Source organism: Macrobrachium nipponense, chromosome 6 (genome assembly GCF_015104395.2).
Source record: "Macrobrachium nipponense isolate FS-2020 chromosome 6, ASM1510439v2, whole genome shotgun sequence".
Classification (NCBI taxonomy): Eukaryota; Metazoa; Arthropoda; class Malacostraca; order Decapoda; family Palaemonidae; genus Macrobrachium; species Macrobrachium nipponense.
The window spans coordinates 35,001-55,104 of record NC_061108.1 but is presented as its reverse complement, the minus strand read 5'-3'; the positions used below and the strand labels follow the sequence as shown (position 1 = coordinate 55,104).

Genomic DNA, 20,104 nt, shown 5'->3' with positions numbered 1-20,104 from the left:
TAGAATCACAAATGAAATGATAATCACAAATCCAAATGTAGATGAGAATCCCAAATGAAATGGTAATCACAAATGAAAATCGAGATGAGAATCACAAATGTTATTCACTTGTCAAGACAATGAAATTTGGTCAAAACCTGGCAACAGACTCCGCTCAAATGTAATTCCGTTAGTAGAGCAGAAATAAAATAACAAGGCCTTCAATGGATAATTTACAACTCGCGTGTCAGCTTATCTCTGCTAAGTACATTAATAGTATTTAAAAAAGACATATTCAAAACCATTTCTTCGGCAATTTACTGCAAATCGAACAGCTAAAAGATGAACGGTTTCGAATAGTCATAAAAAAACCCATTTGAGGAACAGATAAATTTACGAAATATTACTCCCCAAATGAACGGTTTAGAATCAGTAATTCTGTAACTGGGTACCGTGGCACCCTGGGGTGACACAGACAGTGCCTAGGAGTGCCCCAAGATTGTCATGAATTTTGTCTAGGCTAGATCATCTCAATGGACAAGGGTTGAGGAAGATAAGATGGAGGAATGAATATGAACGGAGGTGCAGATGGGGGCCATTGAAGGGACGCTGCAAAGAACCTTGAGTAATGCCTACAGTGCAACGCATGAGGTGCACTGAAGACATACTTTCAAAAACGTTATACAGGAACGCAGATGTTTACCAAGATGGAACTCAGCAAAATAACGTATGAAATGAGAGAGAGAGAGAGAGAGAGAGAGAGAGAGAGAGAGATTAAGTCCTTCTAAATATGAATTATTTCAGTGACGAAAATCAGCAAAATGTGTAGGAAACGAGAGAGAGAGAGAGAGAGAGAGAGAGAGAGAGAGATTTAGGTCGAACTTGAGCTAGCTTAGATATTGTTTTTTAGTTGTTCTGAACAAATTGCATCTACCATTCTTCTACAAGACAGTGTCTATGTTTGTCATTTAGTCATGCCTGGGTATCCTTTACAGATTTATATCAACCCACAAAATGCATTATTAAGTACTAAATATATTTACCTCGCTAGGAACAAATCCTCAAGAAAATCCATGTCTCATAAGCAGAGATTCGCAAATCTCTCTTTCCCTATGAAGTGATCTGTCGCCAGAAGAGCTGACCTGGTCTCACACAAGCTCTTGGGCTGAATAGGTAGACTATTCATTTCAAAGACACTACATCTTTTTCAACGACAACTCTGTTAAGATCATTTCAAAACTAAATGTAATTCAGTTAAATTTTCATGGTGTTATCTGGTTTTGCATTCCGTAATTTCCTTTGCTGAATCGTTGAGCTGGTGTGACAGATTCCTAGGGGAACTTTTGAGAGGAATTTGAACTCTGGGGTAACCAAGTGGGTCCGTTCTAGGTAAAAAAAAAAATAGATAAAAAAAAATTAAAAACTCATCATCAGACACAGACGCATGAAACATGTCTTTTGTCATCTCCTCTAAAGTAACTACGTTGACCAATTCCATTTTAGCTTCACTTTGTCCCATCCCCATCTGAATAACAATGATGATAATAATTGGTATTAAATAGTTGGATTTTTTCGTTCAACCACAAACTGTATCTCTCTGTGAGCTTTTTTATTGATTTATTCAGGGGATTAAAGCGAACGAGTTCATCAGTACAAAAGCAACGGAAAAGAGTCCTTATTGCGCCTTTCAACTTGCACACTTGTTGCTAACCCCCCCTAGCATTATAAACTACCCCAATGGGGTAATTTACCCCCCAAATCTACCACGAGTTCCTCAAACACAAAGCAAAACCGGGATATTACAGGTGTTACCGACAATTAACTTTAGCACAACCTTTAGATGACGTCAGGAACCTAAAGCGTGACGAAGAGTTCGAAAGTTGTATCAACAACCTATTTCCTTTTATCCAATTCCTCGCTTCGAAAACAAATGCCTCACTCACACCTTCTCAGCAATATCTGTTTACTAATTCATTTTTTTCTCGTTTGATAAGTGACATCTCTTCTTTCTGTATTTCCCTCGACCTTCTGTTTCTTCTTCCTGATGAACACCGTAATATTCTTTGGAAGGTTGAATTACAAGTCAGTGGCCCCTGTGGTGGGCTTGTTCCATACGAATAGGGTTCATCTTTTGATTAATAATAATAATAATAATAATAATAATAATAATAATAATAATAATAATAATAATAATAATAATAATAATAATGAACCAAGGGCCCCTGTTACGATGCTATAAAATTTTTGACCCTGTTCTTAAATTGTTAACAATGTTTGGGTTTTAATTCTCAATGATGATGATAATAATAATAATAATTTTGGCTTTTAATTCTCAGGGATAATAATAATAATAATAATAATAATAATAATAATAATAATAATAATAATAATAATAATAATAATAATAATAATAACAGAAAAGAAAATCTACAATAATATGTCTGTTTGATTTTGTATGGGCATCAAAAGCCAATATGAATACAAAAAAGAATGAGAAAACTATCTAACCTTACCATTTATTCCTAACTTACGAAATATTAAAAAAAAAACAGTTCATGAAAAAGGCGAAGAAAAGGTCTACCTGGTCTTCAACTATAAGAATGTACTCAAAAGCTGTCTCGTGCAAAATAATAACTCCGACCAAAGTATTTAGAAATATTACGGAGAAAGTGGGAGAGGACTAACAATCAGAATCGGTGAACAGAAAAGAGTCTATAATGTTGCACGCTGAGAATAATGCACTGATCGCCAATAGTTGAAATGACGATCACCGCTTTAATTGGAAGAAGTCAACACTAATTTTCAATAGCAAAAATACAGATATTAGAAGGTTGGTTGTAGGAGCAATAATTATTAACTGGATTCTCTCTATGGAAGGCAATAAAGCCTTTACGCAGGAATATTTTGTTTTAAATGAAATCATTCGTTGTCATTTTATGAGATTATAATAAGGAAAGCTTGCATAATAACACCAATAATCTAGCCAAACCTCTGATACTACTGCTGCCTCCGCTTCTTTCATTCAGGTAACGGGGACACACCCAGTGCCCCTTGTTGCAGGTGCCCAAGTTGGTATGGACAACAGACCAAGTGACTCAAGAGCCGAACTTCCACTAAGAAGATCTAGGCGATTAGCTGGTTGATATTATAGTCAGATTGACAAGGATGACCGTGCAGGTCATCGAAAGCTTTCAACTTTACATTTTAAATAGCAAATTCGAACAGACATACTATTGTGGATTTACTTTTTCATTTTATTGACTCATATGATTATGAGTTTTGTTTGAATAATGATAATAATATATTTGGAAGAAGACCTTCATTAATACAGGTTTTACTGAAGATAATGGCTATACAAAACAAACGCGGCTGAAGTAGCTATTACCCTCTAATAAAATATAATAATAATAATAATAATAATAATAATATAATAGTAATAATAATAATAATAATAATAATAATAATAAAAGTTTTCAGTCAATATTTTTCCCAAAAAAAGGCACCCTTCTCTTGATGTTAGAACCCATTTCATGGACATCAATGCCGTATGGGAGATCAGAGGAGAAATCTCGTGTATCGTTTGAACTACTCGTATTCGAAGACTTCTATCAATTTAAGCAAATAATCTTTTTTTCCGTAGTGGATGACACCATTCCATGAAGATAAGACATTTTGAAATACAGGGCTGGTTTTATTTCTGGTGTAGCGAGTTATTAGGGTGAAATATTCCTCAAAAGGTTTTGCTGAAATCGACTGGATCCATTCAGTACCTTCTCTCTGTTTCCAATTGTTTATTCCTTCGTCTAAACACCTTCAAAGAGTCAGTTAGAATTATAAGTTTTTTTTTTTATTTATTTTTATGGAAGTTTGAATTGTAAGCGCACAAGATATTTTTGAGGATATTCTAAAAACTCAAGATAGTATTTTAATATTTTTTTTTAAATTTATGGAGTGGCATTTGCATTCATTAGCATAAGAACTGGTACGAAATTCTGACTGAATAGACTTTAAAGTTACCACGAAATAATTCTGTTGGTTACAACCGTTTCAGCATGAGGAATGAACAAAGCCGGTCTAGGATAGAGCCATTTGCTGATCGCTTCAAGGCCAAAGGTACACGCGCAGAATAGTGCAATTATGAACACAAACACCCCCCTTCCTCACAAAAGGTCCTCCCCTACCCCACACGAACTAAATTACTCGTCAGCGGCGGTCCACGTGACTTCACCAGGGGCACAATTGTGACTGAACTTCGAAGGTCACCCCTCGTGGTGCAGAAGAGCTACAAAAACCACAGCAGAGGGCACATCGTCGTCAGTCGAGACTGATTCCTCGCCTTTCCCCGAAAAGCCGAAGAACAGCTCCCCCTGAGTCCAGAAGGATCAGTCCAGCCGTTCTTCTCTTTTCCTCTTCCTCTCCGTCGCTCCAACGATGGAGATCTCTGGCGTCTGTCTGGTCTTGGCGACCCTGCTAGCTTCTGCCTGCGTCTGTCAGGTAGTATTTTTTATTTTTCTATTTTTATTGTCAGTCTGTCAGTTTCAGTAAAGAACTTCATGCTCTTATGTACCGTCCAGTTTCAGTTTGAAAGATGTTTACTTTTGTTTGAAAACGGGTAAAAAATTGAAGCGTTTGTGAAACGTTCTCAAGATTAGAATTAATACCTCGAAGGTTTTGACAGAGAGAGAGAGAGAGAGAGAGAGAGAGAGAGAGAGAGAGAGCTGTTTCCTTAATCCAATATTTAATTCTTGTCTTTCGTACTCTGAGGCGAAGGGAGATTTACTACTGACCCATTTCCTCTTTAAACTTAAACTGAGTCAAAAATGTTCGGCTGACGTAATAAATTGTTGATAAAAAATGATTGACTCAAAAAATATTTAAAAAAAAATAGCATCGGTCTTTTTCTGATAAGAGATTTTGAGTATTTCTGAAACTGATATTTTGAACTGAATTGTTGCTAAAATGTCAGAAAACAGAGAAAGAGAGGAATAAGTTGGTGAGAAACTTTCCATCTCTTCTCAAAGTCTAAGTTTTCAGTCTTGATAAAATTGACAACTTAATTAACTTTTTTCTTTTTTTTTCATTTTTACTTATTGGCTGGAAAAACGTCAACGCTTTAACTTTTATTACACCAATACTAGTGTCTCAATTGTCCTGATAATGTCTAGATATAGTAAGTCCATTATTTACAGCTTGACAGTGGTGGATTTTCATATTATTATCATTTTATTCAAAGTCCAATTTGTAATGTTAAATGTCAAAAATAATGTCAAATTCACAGAATTAATTGAGTATCTGTCTAAATCAATTGTATAACTGTGTAAATTAATTGAGTAACTGGCTAAAATAACTAAACAATCTGTGTTGAACACAGGGACAAAAATGAAAATCTGACTCTAAACACATATAATTATATCGGTATGGATTCTCTCTCTCTCTCTCTCTCTCTCTCTCTCTCTCTCTCTCTCTCTCTCTCTCTCTGTCTTTTAATTATACTAATATCTTTTTAAATGGAAACCGGTAACCTTCGTATAGATTTATAATTTTTTTTTTTTTAGTTTCATAAATTAAAAAAAACACTGAGAATATAATTTCATCATATACTGTTTACATATTTACAGGCTTATTTTTCACTGTCTATTTAGCTTGCGACAGTAAATGTTTGAATACCATGTGAGGCTAATGTTTCTTTTTGTTTTGTATTCCAGGGTCAAGGTACGTAACTCTGTCGTCTCTACGGACGTTAGTACAACTCGCAGACAGAACTGTAAGTCGAACCATGCTAACTTCCCAGTCTTTCTCGGGTTTGTCCCTCTTCGCCCACAAGAAACCTTCGTTTGAGATAGATACCCGTTTATTTATGTTATCTGATAGTACTTGAAATGAGATAGCGTGAGATTATAATCAGAGTAATAGGAGAGTAACATTCTCTTCCAAATGAAGTAGGTTTACTTCTAGAGCGCCTTCTTTCTGCCCTAGAGTCACCCGGACATTTTCTACTTTAAAGTTGTTTCTCCCTAACAGAGCCCCCCGACTTTTTTTTACTGGACGACTCAGTTGTTCCGTAGACTGCAACAAATCTCTCACATATCAAGCTTAGAGAGAGAGAGAGAGAGAGAGAGAGAGAGAGAGAGAGAGGAGAGAGAGGAGAATCACAATCACTTATGAATTTAGTCTTCCTGCTGCCCTGAACATGGCTTTGCTTTATATTTATCATTCCTTCTCTAATTTAGTTCAGATTCAAAACCTTTGACCAGACTCTTCCCGTCCAGCCATTATACATTCGCATTGATTTTAATTTATAGACATAGATCCACTAACGTCCTCACAGCTAACATATTTCACTTCAAAGTCAGGTTATGATGCAATTATTAGCATTTAGCAGAAATATGCATTGGGACCAATCATCCACTGATCTACTCAATTGCCGGACCAGTGACACAGAATCCACTTGGGTTACTATTGGTTAACTATGGCTTTTTACTTACTAACACTGAGACATGATCAATATGAGAACCTTTACAAATGCCATATCGGTTTTTACCTCTCACCTTGGGATGTTGGGGTTGTCTTATCAAATATATACTCAACCCTCCCCAAGTTTCAATATTCAGGGATCAACACGCATTCTCACAGTCGACTCATTAATGGATATTAATTGGATTTAGGTAATGGCCTCAACTTAGGATCTTATTTTCAGTCACTCATTCCCGGAATGAATTCCACGAAATATGGCAGAGATTCAGAGAGGGACATTTTGACACTGTCGCACTTTTTAAAATGATTTCGAAATTGGGGTCGTGATATATGGAAACTCCTTCTCTGTCCCATATTGACATGGCTTCGTGTAGTGCTCGTATTCTCAACACTTCACTCGATGCCATGAAACAGTTAAAGGGGAACTGCTACTGTTAAATGATATCATTCTCAGGATGTACTTCAGCAACTCCCGAGTGTGACGCACTTGGAGGTACTTGCATGGACTCCGGGACATGTACCGAAATTAGCTATGACGCATGCGGCTCTTCATCTTGCACCTGCTGTGTCCCTGGTGAGTGACTTCCCTTAATCAATGCTTCAATTCGTTAAAATATTGAAAATTGGTCTTTCTAGTTCAAAAATCGCTGATAACCTCGCTGGTTTAGAAAGCTTTGTTTCTTCTCTCACAGCTTTTGGTGCAAATGCCAATGGATGTTTGAAGCAGACTAAAATACTGTATGCAATGAACATACACTGACTTGTGCTTATAAAAACTGGAATCTTTTTCTGAAAACAGACAATATATATATATATATATATATATATATATATATATATATATATATATATATATATATATATATATATATATATATATATATATATATATATATATATATATATATATATATATTCAACTATACCTCTAAATAATATATAATGTAGCACATTTCATCCTGAATTGCTTCTGTTTCATCTAATGTCTCTTCGACTTTTCAGATGATGGGAATTGTGCCAGGTTACCAAATTGTGAGTATTACGGAGGGCAATGCATCCATCTTGAAAATGCCTGCCAATGCCCGGGCATTCTCGACCCCTCTAGCTGCCTTGGCACCAATTGTACCTGTTGCATGTACGGTGAGTAAATCTTTACAGTCGTCATCTTAGATAAAAAAAAAATGTTGTGGACAATCTTCCGTTGCCTTCTTCAATGCAAATTTCAAACTTGCATCGGGATCGAACTCAGGACTCAAGTGAAAGGCGTTGGATGCAGTTGCGAGTGAAATGCTATCAGTGATGGGTCGAGAAGTTGGGTACAACTCGCCAGTACGCAGATGGCAACCTGTCCCAGGTTCAGAAGTACTTGGATTCCAACTTGCTTCAAGGCTTCTTTCATTTGAGAAATATGAGTTCGTTCCCAAAGTGAGCTGGAAATTCGTTCCTGTTATATTAATGAGAGTGTGTTGTTGATTTCCACCTCTTATATAGTTACAGGGGGTGGAGATAGTGACCTATGGAGCAACTGTTGCGTACCACTCAGCAAAATGGACCCCTCTCATTCAACTCACTCATTTCGATATCCGTTTTCCTCACTCCTTACCCTTAGTCAAAGTTGGCCCTCCAGTATTTCCGCTCGTCCTCCTCAGGTCCTTAGGACTCTCCCATCTTGAAAGAGTAGCAAGCCATCTGGCATGACCTGCATTCCAGTTAATTCCTTGGCCATGGGTCTTGACAGTTTGTCTCGAATCTTAGAGCATTCCTCCCCTGAAAAGGCAGGTCTGTGGATTCTGTTAAGGGTGCACATCTTCACTTTCTTCCTTCTTCCTTCTGCTCCATCCATTTTCTTCTGTCCTGGGCAAGAGTTGGATAATAGATTGCTCATTCCACTAGTCTCCCCTCCACACACTCACTCACACACACACACACACACACACACACACACACACACATATATATATATTTAAATATGCGTGAAGTTAATCATTCACGTGGTAACTTTGAAGCATCAGTACTGACAAACACTGCTCTCTCTCTTCCCTCGACGACCGAAGGTTGCTTAACAACGTACGAATGCGCCTCTGCTGGAGGCTACTGCTTCCGAAGAGATGGTCCCCACGTGTGCGGTGGAGAGGTCCTGGACTTATGCATCGATGACCTCTGTCATTGCTGTGTGAATCCTCACTGCCCTGATGATGGTCACTGTGACGGTCACCATCATGGTCACCATCACCATCACCATCACGGTCATGGTCACTGGGATTACCATTACGGAAGCAATGAAGGCAGCTACGAAGGAAGCTATGAAGGCAGCCATGAAAATAACGGCCATGGTTACGGTCATGGTAACGGCCATGGTAATGGCCATGGTAACGGTCATGGTAGTTACGAGGGTAGTGGCGAGGGTAACGGTCAGGGTAATGGTCAGGGCAATGATCAGGGTAACGGCCAGGGTAACGGCCAGGGTAATGGCCAGGGTAATGGTCAGGGTAACGGTCAGGGCAATGGTCAGGGTAATGGTCAGGGTAACGGTCAGGGAAATGATCAAGGTAACGGTCAGGGTAACAGTCAGGGTAACGGCCAGGGTAACGGTCAGGGAAATGGTCAGGGTAACGGCCAGGGTAACGGTCAGGGAAATGGTCAGGGTAACGGTCAGGGAAATGGTCAGGGTAACGGCCATGGTAACGGTCAGGGAAATGGTCAGGGTAACGGCCAGGGAAATGGCCAAGGAGGAGGAAGTGATGCTCAAGCCCCTGCTATTGCTAACAACACAGTAAACAGTCCTGCTGAAGCCCCTGCTGTTGCCAACGACACAGTAAACAGTCCTACTGTAGCGCATGCTGTTGCCAACGACACAGTAAACAGTCCTACTGTAGCACCTGCTGTTGCCCCTGCTGTTGGTACACTCAACGGTAACGGTAATGGTAAGAAAGATTCTTATTTCTTTTATGCTTATTATGAGAAGAACTTCTGTGATTTAAGAGATTATTTGCCATCCCTTAAATACTCGAAACTCTTCATCAGTGACTGCATAGCTTTCTATTTTTCATACTCTCTCCATCTTGACATGACTGCAAATTTTCTCCTTGTTAAGTTGCTGTGCATGGTTGGAAGCTGAAATCCACTCGGTGGTCGATTGTTCAGTGCTAGACATCTATCTTTGTGTTAATCATTGCTGTTATCATTCGGAACCTTATAAAAAAAGGGAAAATGGGGTCAAGGGAATGATTGTACATATTGTGAACTTAAGAAAACAAAGGTGACGATTTTAACTCTTCAAACTAATACCTTAGTGCTTTCTTTTTTGTCAAAGCAAAAATATTGAAAACCCCGCATTTAGGATGCCCTCTTGGATCATTATCATTTGCGTATGAGGCAGGAAATTGGTTTTGTAATTATCATCATTCCTTTTAGTCTCTCTTTTGATCCTCTTTTTGACCGATTTTGATCAGACTTGATAGGTAAATGTCATCGCCTGCTCATAAAATAAAAATCCCTCTAAGAGGTTAATCAAAGTAGCATAGTCATGAATGTTGCGTATTTCTAGGAATACTATCGCAATGATTCTTGTTTCAGAAGTTATGATTTTGATACCTATGATCTCATCTTTTTCAGGAGCTCCAAAAGCGAATCCAAAGGCAGCAGGCTAACCGTTGCAACCAGAGGAAAGAAAGCGGCGATGTCTCCCACTAGAGGTGCAAGGCTGTTCTAAGAAGACTAAGACTGACATTCATTAACAATCATAACTTGATATTCATAAACTGTAAACTCTTGTGATTCCTTGAAATATGTTTTCTGAAATATTAAGCTGTAATTCATTCTTTAAATAAATAGCAAGCATTGAACCTCCTTATGATTCCATTCCTGTTCTTATGTTACTCGTTATACATAACTTGGTGTTGCTGTGTATACAGGAGACTGAAGAAGACATCAGTTGATCACTGAAGCCACAGAAAGAAATGGACAATTTTCTTTGTGCACCCAATCCAGATTCAAGCGCTCTCCCAACTAAAAGCAGTCCAGTTACAAAACAGAAGTGATCTGGATATTGTCTCAAGATATTTTTCCATCATAACAGAACATTTTATGCATCCAGAGTTCTCTATACAAATTAATAGACTGTCCTTATGTGACGGCAATGACAGAAGTCAAAATAAGACATAGGACTAATGGTACCAATGTATCTTATTCATTGCATAAGTGTTCAAGAACTTCACTTAGATCACAGTATTATCTTTAATCAAGAACATCCACGATCTGAACAAACATTATTATATGTAAGTTATTTCCTTTCAAAACAATGTAACTGGTCACCTATCTAGTATCCTGGGTTAGACAATGTGATCCAATGGTCGATGGGAATCCAGACCAAGCAGCAAATGAACAACTGAAAGAGAGTACTAATGCTGATGTGAGGCAGAATCAATGATATAATGAGATAAGTATCTGGGTTCCCTAGGCTGAGTGTTAAATCAAAGCTTGCACTCATTATTAATGTTGATTCTCCATTTTTACAATTTGCTATAGGTTGGTGATTTCGAGAAAAGAAGCGTTTGTGGAACCTCTAGTCTCTCTCTCTCTCGCCTCTCTCGTCTCTCTTACACACACACACACACACACACACACACACACACACACACACACACACAAAACAACTCAACGCTAAGCAGCGCTGAACTCCTGTATTCCAGTAATAAAAAACAATATATATATATATATATATATATATATATATATATATATAATATATATATATATATATATATACATGTATATATATACATATATATATATATATATATATATATATATATATATATATATATATATATATATATATATATATATATACATATACATATCTATACATATATGCTTAAAAAATCACAGTATATGCTCGTGACTTCGTTAAGCAAGCAAATACCACAGGAAAATGATAGGCAAAAATCCAAGCGCTTTCGTCTTTACTAAGACATTGTCAAGGAACGTTCCTTGACAATTTGTTAGTAAAGACGAAAGCGCTTGAAATTCTATATATAAATATACAAAGGTTAGTGTGAGCGTAACTATTACAAAACAGAGAAAAGCACACACGTTGTTAAGTCAAAAGTCTAAATTCAACCGTATATCCTTGTTCGTATTAGTGAAAGCGTTCCAGTACTGGTAAAGAGACGACAAAGCCGTCTCGACTACGAAGACAATTATTGCTTCAGAATATCATGATCCCTGAAATTGTAAGAAACAGAATCCTTCAAACATCTGTTTTTTTTATTGGATTTCGAGGAACTTAGAGGCCGAAGATCTTTATCCCGAAAGTTTCAAAGTTTCTACCTTTTTCGGAATTTCCCTTCTGATTTACACGATTAAAAATGAAGAAGAAAAATTGCCATAAACTTGCTGCTTAGGAGGTGCAGGTCACCTATATATATGAATGACATTGCCTGCTGATCCACAAGACATCGTATCTTGAATCTTCACTGAGGATGAAGTCTCCACGATATGTGATCTACCCACAGAAGGAACTGGACAAGGAGAGCAAAACAGTCTTTATCGCCAGAAACACTCAAGCCAATTTGTGTTCCTCTTGCATGAACCAACTGAGGTATGGGAAGTGGCATGGCAAATGCACCTGCGGCAGGTACCGTTTCATCGATCAGAAGAGTTCAAGGAAGGCATTCCCACCCAAAACGCCAGGACCAATGGCGCCTAGTATGCACCAGAAAGACACCAAAACAAACTTGTCCAGGCGTCCCAGAACTGGCTGAGCTCTGGGTAAACCTGACTCAGTAACACCGATCAAATCAGACCTGGCTTGGCGTCCTAGCACTGGCCGAGCTCCAGTTAAATCTGACTCAGGATTACTGACTAAACAAGAGGATGATGACGATACAGACCTGCCCTGGCGTCCTAGCACTGGCCGAGCTCCAGCTAAATATGATTCAGGATTACTGACTAGACAAGAGAATGACGACGAAACAGACCTGCCCTGGCGTCCTAGCATTGGCCGAGCTACAGTTAAATCTGACTCAGTATTACTGACTAAACAAGAGGATGATGACGAAACAGACCTGCCCTGGCGTCCTAGCACTGGCCGAGCTCCAGCTAAATATGATTCAGGATTATTGACCAAACAAGAGGATGACGACGAAACAGACCTGCCCTGGCGTCCTAGCACTGGCCGAGCTCCAGTTAAATCTGACTCAGGATTACTGACTAAACAAGAGGATGACGACGAAACAGACCTGCCCTGGCGTCCTAGCACTGGCCGAGCTCCAGCTAAATATGATTCAGGATTACTGACTAAACAAGAGGATGACGACGAAACAGACCTGCCCTGGCGTCCTAGCACTGGCCGAACTCCAGCTAAATATGATTCAGGATTACTGACTAAACATGAGGATGATGACGAAACAGACCTGCCCTGGGGTCTTGGCAATGGCCGAGCTCCAGCTAGATCTGACTCAGGATTACTGACTAAACAAGAGGATGACGACGAAACAGACCTGCCCTGGCGTCCTAGCACTGGCCGAGCTCCAACTAAATCTTACTCAGGATTACTGACTAAACATGAGGATGATGACGAAACAGACCTGCCCTGGCGTCCTAGCACTGGCCGAGCTCCAACTAAATCTTACTCAGGATTCCTGACTAAACAAGAGGATGATGACGAAACAGACCTGCCCTGGCGTCCTAGCACTGGCCGAACTCCAGCTAAATATCATTCAGGATTACTGACTAAACATGAGGATGATGACGAAACAGACCTGCCCTGGGGTCTTGGCAATGGCCGAGCTCAAGCTAGATCTGACTCAGGATTACTGACTAAACAAGAGGATGCCGACGAAGCCAACCTGCCCTGGCGTCCTAGCACTGAAGATACTCAGGTTAAACCTCGATCGACTGTTTCCTCATCTTCGCCTGTAGTGGCAAGAGCTCCAGTACCACCGTCGCCACTGGATGAACGGAGACAGTTCCAGGCTCAAGAAGAAGATGCATCAGCGTCCAAATGGTTCATCTTTCGATGGTACTTCCAGCTAGTGATTGAACTGTCGGCTCTGGGGAGAGACGCGGGGAAAATGCTGTCGTGGTTTCTCAGGAATGTAACCAGAGTTTGCCTGAGTGTGTTCTCCAAGACTCTCTCTGTCCTCTTGCTCGTGATCATCGCTTGTGTCCTGTGGATGCTGGGTTTTGGCTCAAAGAGACTGCCGTTTGGTCAACATCAACGTTTGAGAGAGAGAGAGACACATTATGATTTGATACGTTAGGATAACCTCTTTACGTTAAAGGGAGCAGGAGAAATTTATTTTTCAACAATAAAGCAAATAAGGGATCTTCCACATTCTCAAATATTTAAGCATTGTCTTTTGTTACCTTAAACTTAAGGTGTTTCTCTTTTTTTTTAAGATGCTGTAGTAAAAAAATAAACCTTTGGATATGAACCTCTAAAACCTTTTATTTTATTCCTTATATGTATTTTATGGATATGTTTAACTCTCATGCAATATAATGCTTATGAGAAATTTTTATTATTGTGATTAGGCTAATATTAGGCCCTAAAGCGCCCCATACACTGAACGATTGTATGAACGATTGTCTGAACGATTGTCGTTATCGACAAACACACAAACACTATTCAGACAGTACGAACGATCTCTGCACCGATTTCAGTCTGAACAGAGATTTTGTCTCTGGAAGACGTGACATCATCTCTAAAAGACACGCGAGCGAAAGCGTTATAGCGGCAGACAAACACATACATTGAACGACCTGTTTTTCAGACACAGACATAAATCGCAAGCCAGTAGCAACCTGGTCGTGACAGAGTTCAACTGAGATCGTTCAGACACGAGGCTCCGCCCACTTTTGCATTCAGACAAGCGCATACACAATGGTTTTGCGAACGATACCGACAGTCGTTCAGACAATCGTTCATGCAATCGTTCAGTGTAAGGGGCCCTTTATAGCGTAACAGGATACTTTTCAACAAATATCAGCCACAATTGTTTAATTACACGGGACATTTTCTTGGAGGTCTAACAGTAGACTCACTGAAGTTTTTAATGACCAGTACACACATGTACACTAGCACAACACACACACACACACACACACACACACACACACACACACACCACACACATATATATATATATATATATATATATATATATATATATGTGTGTGTGTGTGTGTGTGTGTGTGTGCGTGTGTATTTATGTGCATATGTGTGTGCATTCATTTGCAACGCATATCTTGATCTATATGTCAATGACTTATATTCCTTAGTTCGGCGTTGCTGTATTAAATAACATTCACTATAAACTGTGCAATAGCACGTCCTAAACACGATTTGGTATACACATATATATCATGTTTTATCATCAGATACACAAATTATCCATATATATATATATATATATATATATATATAAATATATATATATATATATATCTATATATATATATTATATATGATATATAATATTATCTATATATATATTCTATATATATATATATAATATATATATATATATATATATATATATATATATATATACATATATAGATGTTTAAGCAGTGTCAACTCCCAATGCTAACTTTTCAAAAGTATTCTAGTTATAAAAACACAATTTTAGTGTTTTTCTTGCCTGGTTAAGAAAAAAGCCACTGAAGGTACACAATTCGGTAGCATAGCTGAAGAGGACCTTAGTTTTTTAACCTTTTCAGATGTAGTATGTTCTTCTGCACCAACATATCATAGTCCCGTTCTTTCTCCACGAACAAACCTAAAATAAAAAGTAACAATTGCATATATATATGATATATATATCTTATATACCTCTAATAAACCTCTAATAAAAGGAACCCATAAAACGCGAAATATAGAGAAAATACTATACTTCAGAGACTGCTGTCTCTCTCTTTAGGTAGATTCTCCTTTTATTAGATGGAATTCTGTTGTAACAGAATATTTTTACCAGTCATATCTTCAAATATATATAGTATATATATATATATATATATCTATATATATACTATATATGATATATATCTATATATATATAATATTATAATATATAACTATATATATAGTATATTATATAAATATTTATAAGATATATATTATATATATGATATATATATGATAGATATATGGATTAATATATCAATATATATTATATATATATTATATATATATATATATAGCTAATCTCTATATCTATATATATATAGATATACATATACTATATATATATATATATAGATATAGTAGATATATATAGATCTATATATATATTATGATATATATATCTGTCTCTCTCTTTAGGTAGATTCTCCCTTTTATTAGATGGAATTCTGTTGTACAGAATATTTTTACAGTCATATCTAAATAATATATATAGTATATAGTATATATATATATATATATATATATAGAATATATATATCGAGGGTATATATATATATAGTATATAAGCATATATATATATATATATATATAGGGTATATATATATCGATATATATATATATATATATATATAGTATATATATATCTATATATATATATAATATATATATTAGATATATATATATTATATCTATATAGTATAGATATGATGATATAATATATAATAATATATTATATATAGTATATATATATAATTTACATATAGTATTATATATATTATAATATATATATATATATATATATAATATATATAGGTATATATATATTACATATATATATAGTATATATATATATATATAGATATATATATATTATATATATATATATATATATATCTATATATATAGTCTATATAGATATATATATCTATATATATCATATATATATGATCTATCTATATATATTTATCATTATATATATATAATATATATATATATATATATCTATATGAGATATATATATATCTATATATATATATATATATATATATAATATAGTAATTATATAATATAATATATAATATCTATATAGTATATATATATATAGATATAATATATATATATCTATATAATTTAATATATATAAAATTTAAGATATGACTGGTAAAAATATTCTGTTACAACAGAATTCCATCTAATAAAAGGAGAATCTACCTAAAGAGAGAGACAGCAGTCTCTGAAATATAGTATTTTCTCTATATTTTCGCGTTTTTATGGGTTCCTTTTATTAGAGGTTTATTAGAGGTATATAAGATATATATATCATATATATATGCATTGTTACTTTTTTTTTTAGGTTTGTTCGTGGAGAAAGAACGGGACTATGATATGTTGGTGCAGAAGAACATACTACATCTGAAAAGGTTAATAAACTAAGGTCCTCTTCAGCTATGCTACCGAATTGTGTACCTTCAGTGGCTTTTTTCTTAACCAGGCAAGAAAAACACTAAAATTGTGTTTTTATAACTAGAATACTTTTGAAAAGTTAGCATTGGGAGTTTGACACTGCTTAAACACGGTGTTTTGTGTGTGTGTGTGTGTGTGTGTGTGTGTGTGTGTCTGTATGCGTGCAAGAGAGAGAGAGAGAGAGAGAGAGAGAGAGAGAGAGAGAGAGAGAGAACTAGAGGTTCCACAAACACTTGTTTTCTCGAAATCACCAACATATAGCAAATTGTAAAAACGGAGAATCAGCATTAATAATGAGTTCATGCTTTGATTTAACACTCAGCCTAGGGAACCCAGATACTTATCTCATTATATCATTGATTCTGCCTTAAATCAGCATTAGTACTCTCTTTCAGTTGCTCTTTTGCTGCTTGGTCTGGATTCCCATCGACCATTGGACCACGTTGTCAACCCAGGATGCTAGATAGGTGACCAGTTACATTGTTTTGAAAAGAAATAGCTTACATATGATACTGTTTGTTAAGATCTTGGATGTTCTTAATTAAAGATACTACTGTGATCTGAGTGAAGTTCTTGAACACTTGTGCAATGAACAATATACATTGGTACCATTAGTCCTGTCTTATTTTGACTTCTGTCATTGCCGTCACAGAAGGACAGTCTATTAATTTGTATCGAGAACTCTGGATGCATAAAATGTTCTGTTATGATGGAAAAATATCTTGATACAGAATTTCCAGATCACTTCTGTTTTGTAACTGGACTGGTTTTAGTTGGGAGAGCGCTTGAATCTGGATTGGGCGCACAAAGACAATTGTCCAGTTCTTTCTGTGGCTTCAGTGATCAACTGATGTCTTCTTCATAGTCTCCTGTTTACACAGCAACACCAAGTTATGTATAACGAGTAACATAAGAACAGGAATGGAATCATAAGGAGGTACAATGCTTGCTATTTATTTAAAGAATGAAGTACAGCTTAATATTTCAGAAAACATATTTCAAGGAATCACAAGAGTTTACAGTTTATGAATATCAAGTTATGATTGTTAATGAATGTCAGTCCTAGTCTTCTTAGAACAGCTTTACACCTTTAGAAGGAGACAACGCCACTTCTTTCCTCTGGTAGCAACGGTTAGCCTTCTGCCATTGGATCTGGCTGTGGAGCTCCTTTGGCGTCTCCTGGAAAAGATGAGATCATAAGTATCAAAATCATGACTTCTGGAACAAGAAACACTGGGGTAGCATTCCTAAAAATACTCAGCATTCATGACTATGCTACTTGGATTAACCTCTTAGTGGGATTTTCATTTTATGAGCAGGCGATGACATTTACCTATCAAGTCTGATCAAAATCAGTCAAAAAGAGGATAAAGAGAGAGACTAAAAGGAATGATAATAATAACAAAACCAATTTCCTGCCTCATACGCAAATGATAATGATCCAAGAGGACATCCTAAATGTGTGGTTTTCAATATTTTTGCTTTGACAAAAATGAAAGCAATAAGGTATTAGTTTGAAGAGTTAAAAATCGTCACCTTCGTTTTCTTAAAATCACAATATACACAATTATTCCCTTGACCCCATGTTCCCTTGTTTTATAAGGTTCCGAATGATAACAGTAATGATTAACACAAAGATAGATGTCTAACACTGAACAATCGTCCACCGAGTGGATTTCAGCTTCCAACCATGCACAGCAACTTAACAAGAAGGAAATTTGAAGTCATGTTAAGATGAAGAGAGTATGGAAAATAGAAAGCTATGCAGTCACTGATGAAGAGCTAAGAGTATTTAAGGGCATGACAAAAAAAATTTCTTTTAAATCACAGAGGTTCTCCTCTTAATAAGCATAAAAGAAATAAGAATCTTTCTTACCATAACCGTTAACCTTGAAAGGACCGAAACGAACCCTTCGAGCAGGAAATTTTTGTGCCTTGAAAGTAGAAGTACCGTCTGGGACATGAATTTCCATTGCGTCTTGGATAGGACTTCCCATTGTGTCGTTAGGAAGAGCAGCAGGGTCTTGGAGAGCACCTCCTCCTTCATTCGGACCATAACCATAATAGCGATAGAAACCTGAATGGTGACCATAAACGTCATTGTGTCCATGACAGTTACCGTCATCTTCATGGCTGCCTTCATGGCTGCCTTCATGGCTGTCTTCATGGCTGCCTTCATGGCTGCTCCCGTAGCCACCGTCTTCATCCGAGTGACTGGGGCACTGAGGATCCACACAGCATTTACACAGATCAAAGGCGCATAAGTCCAGGACTTCTCCGCCACACACGTAGGGACCGTCTGTTCGGAAGCAGTGTCCTCCAACAGCTGAACAGTCAAACGTTGTAGGGCAACCTTTGGTCATAGAAGGAAAGGAACAGTTTTACCAGTGCTGCTGTTTCAGATATCACGTGAATAATCAACTTCGTACTCCCACATTTTTTTTCTTTTATTTAAAAATCATATAAAGTACATTTTACAAATAAATTCAAATGCTATATATGTAATTTATGTACACAAATTTACAAAAGCAAACATAAAAATAAATCATACATATCATAACAATTCCTATCTATTTTTCATAAACTTTAAAACGCACAGTTGAGGTGCTTATCTGTAAAAACAAGTTAATTTTTTCTTTAAGATTTTTCATCAAATACCTATCATAACTAAATTTACTTTTTATAAACTGATATATTTCATTGATATCAAAATCTAACTGTCTGCCTATCCAGATTGAATATAAGTACCCTGTAGATAGCATTACATTAGAGAAAAATCCACGTTAGAAGGCGAGGGAAAACTGGGACTTAGAACAAGAACTTTCAAAGTTTATTCTACATTGTCAAGTTCACGCTGAGTAAACCTTAAGTATACCTTAGTTTTACCAGACCACTGAGCTGATTAACAGCTCTCCTATAGAGGGCTGCCCCGATATTTTTACGTGGCTAGGAACCAATTCGTCACCTAGCAACGGGACCTACACTTATATATCGAGAAATTAATTTCTATCACCAGAATTGGTAGCCGAGCGCAAAAACCACTCGTCCAACGAGGAACTTCGCGCTGAGTAAAAACATATAGTTTACAGAGCTTTATATACAAAGTTAAACAGTGGTGATTCGGGCGGGATATTCTTCAAACGGAGAGGACAGGGAAAGAGGATCAAGAGATAAGCCGGGCAGGAGATTAAAATTCCTGGTGCCCTTGGCTTCAATGAACGCAGTTTCCAGAAGACTTTTCTGATAGATGTAGGCCCTGCAGATTATAGATGAATT

The 20,104-nt window shown here is 36.7% G+C and overlaps 2 protein-coding genes across 2 annotated transcripts in view; one reads left to right on the top strand and one right to left on the bottom strand.

The window, feature by feature from the left end:
* The first annotated feature begins 6,876 nt into the window (after positions 1-6,876).
* Positions 6,877-10,298, top strand: LOC135216925 (uncharacterized). The gene is made up of 4 exons (XM_064252473.1): positions 6,877-7,027; positions 7,456-7,593; positions 8,508-9,377; positions 10,069-10,298. Exons 1-4 carry the CDS (start codon positions 6,892-6,894, stop codon positions 10,101-10,103), a joined length of 1,179 nt encoding a protein of 392 aa, XP_064108543.1. The 5' UTR covers positions 6,877-6,891; the 3' UTR covers positions 10,104-10,298.
* Positions 10,299-17,768: 7,470 nt separating this feature from the next.
* Positions 17,769-20,104, bottom strand: part of LOC135216309 (uncharacterized) — a 5,996-nt gene continuing 3,660 nt past the window's right edge. The window contains exons 4-5 of the mRNA XM_064251481.1: positions 18,705-19,181; positions 17,769-18,007 (exon numbers count right to left, since the gene is read on the bottom strand). Coding sequence (XP_064107551.1) covers positions 17,961-18,007; positions 18,705-19,181 — 524 coding nt within the window. The 3' untranslated portion in view covers positions 17,769-17,960. The remainder of the gene's footprint in view (positions 18,008-18,704; positions 19,182-20,104) is intronic.

Bases quoted from the DNA above. Each gene is read 5' to 3' on its own strand.
- LOC135216925 (XM_064252473.1), top strand. From the start codon at position 6,892: ATGATATCATTCTCAGGATGTACTTCAGCAACTCCCGAGTGTGACGCA. The intron at 7,028-7,455 runs GTGAGTGACTTC...TCGACTTTTCAG, and splicing joins TTGCACCTGCTGTGTCCCTG to ATGATGGGAATTGTGCCAGG. The intron at 7,594-8,507 runs GTGAGTAAATCT...CGACGACCGAAG, and splicing joins TTGTACCTGTTGCATGTACG to GTTGCTTAACAACGTACGAA.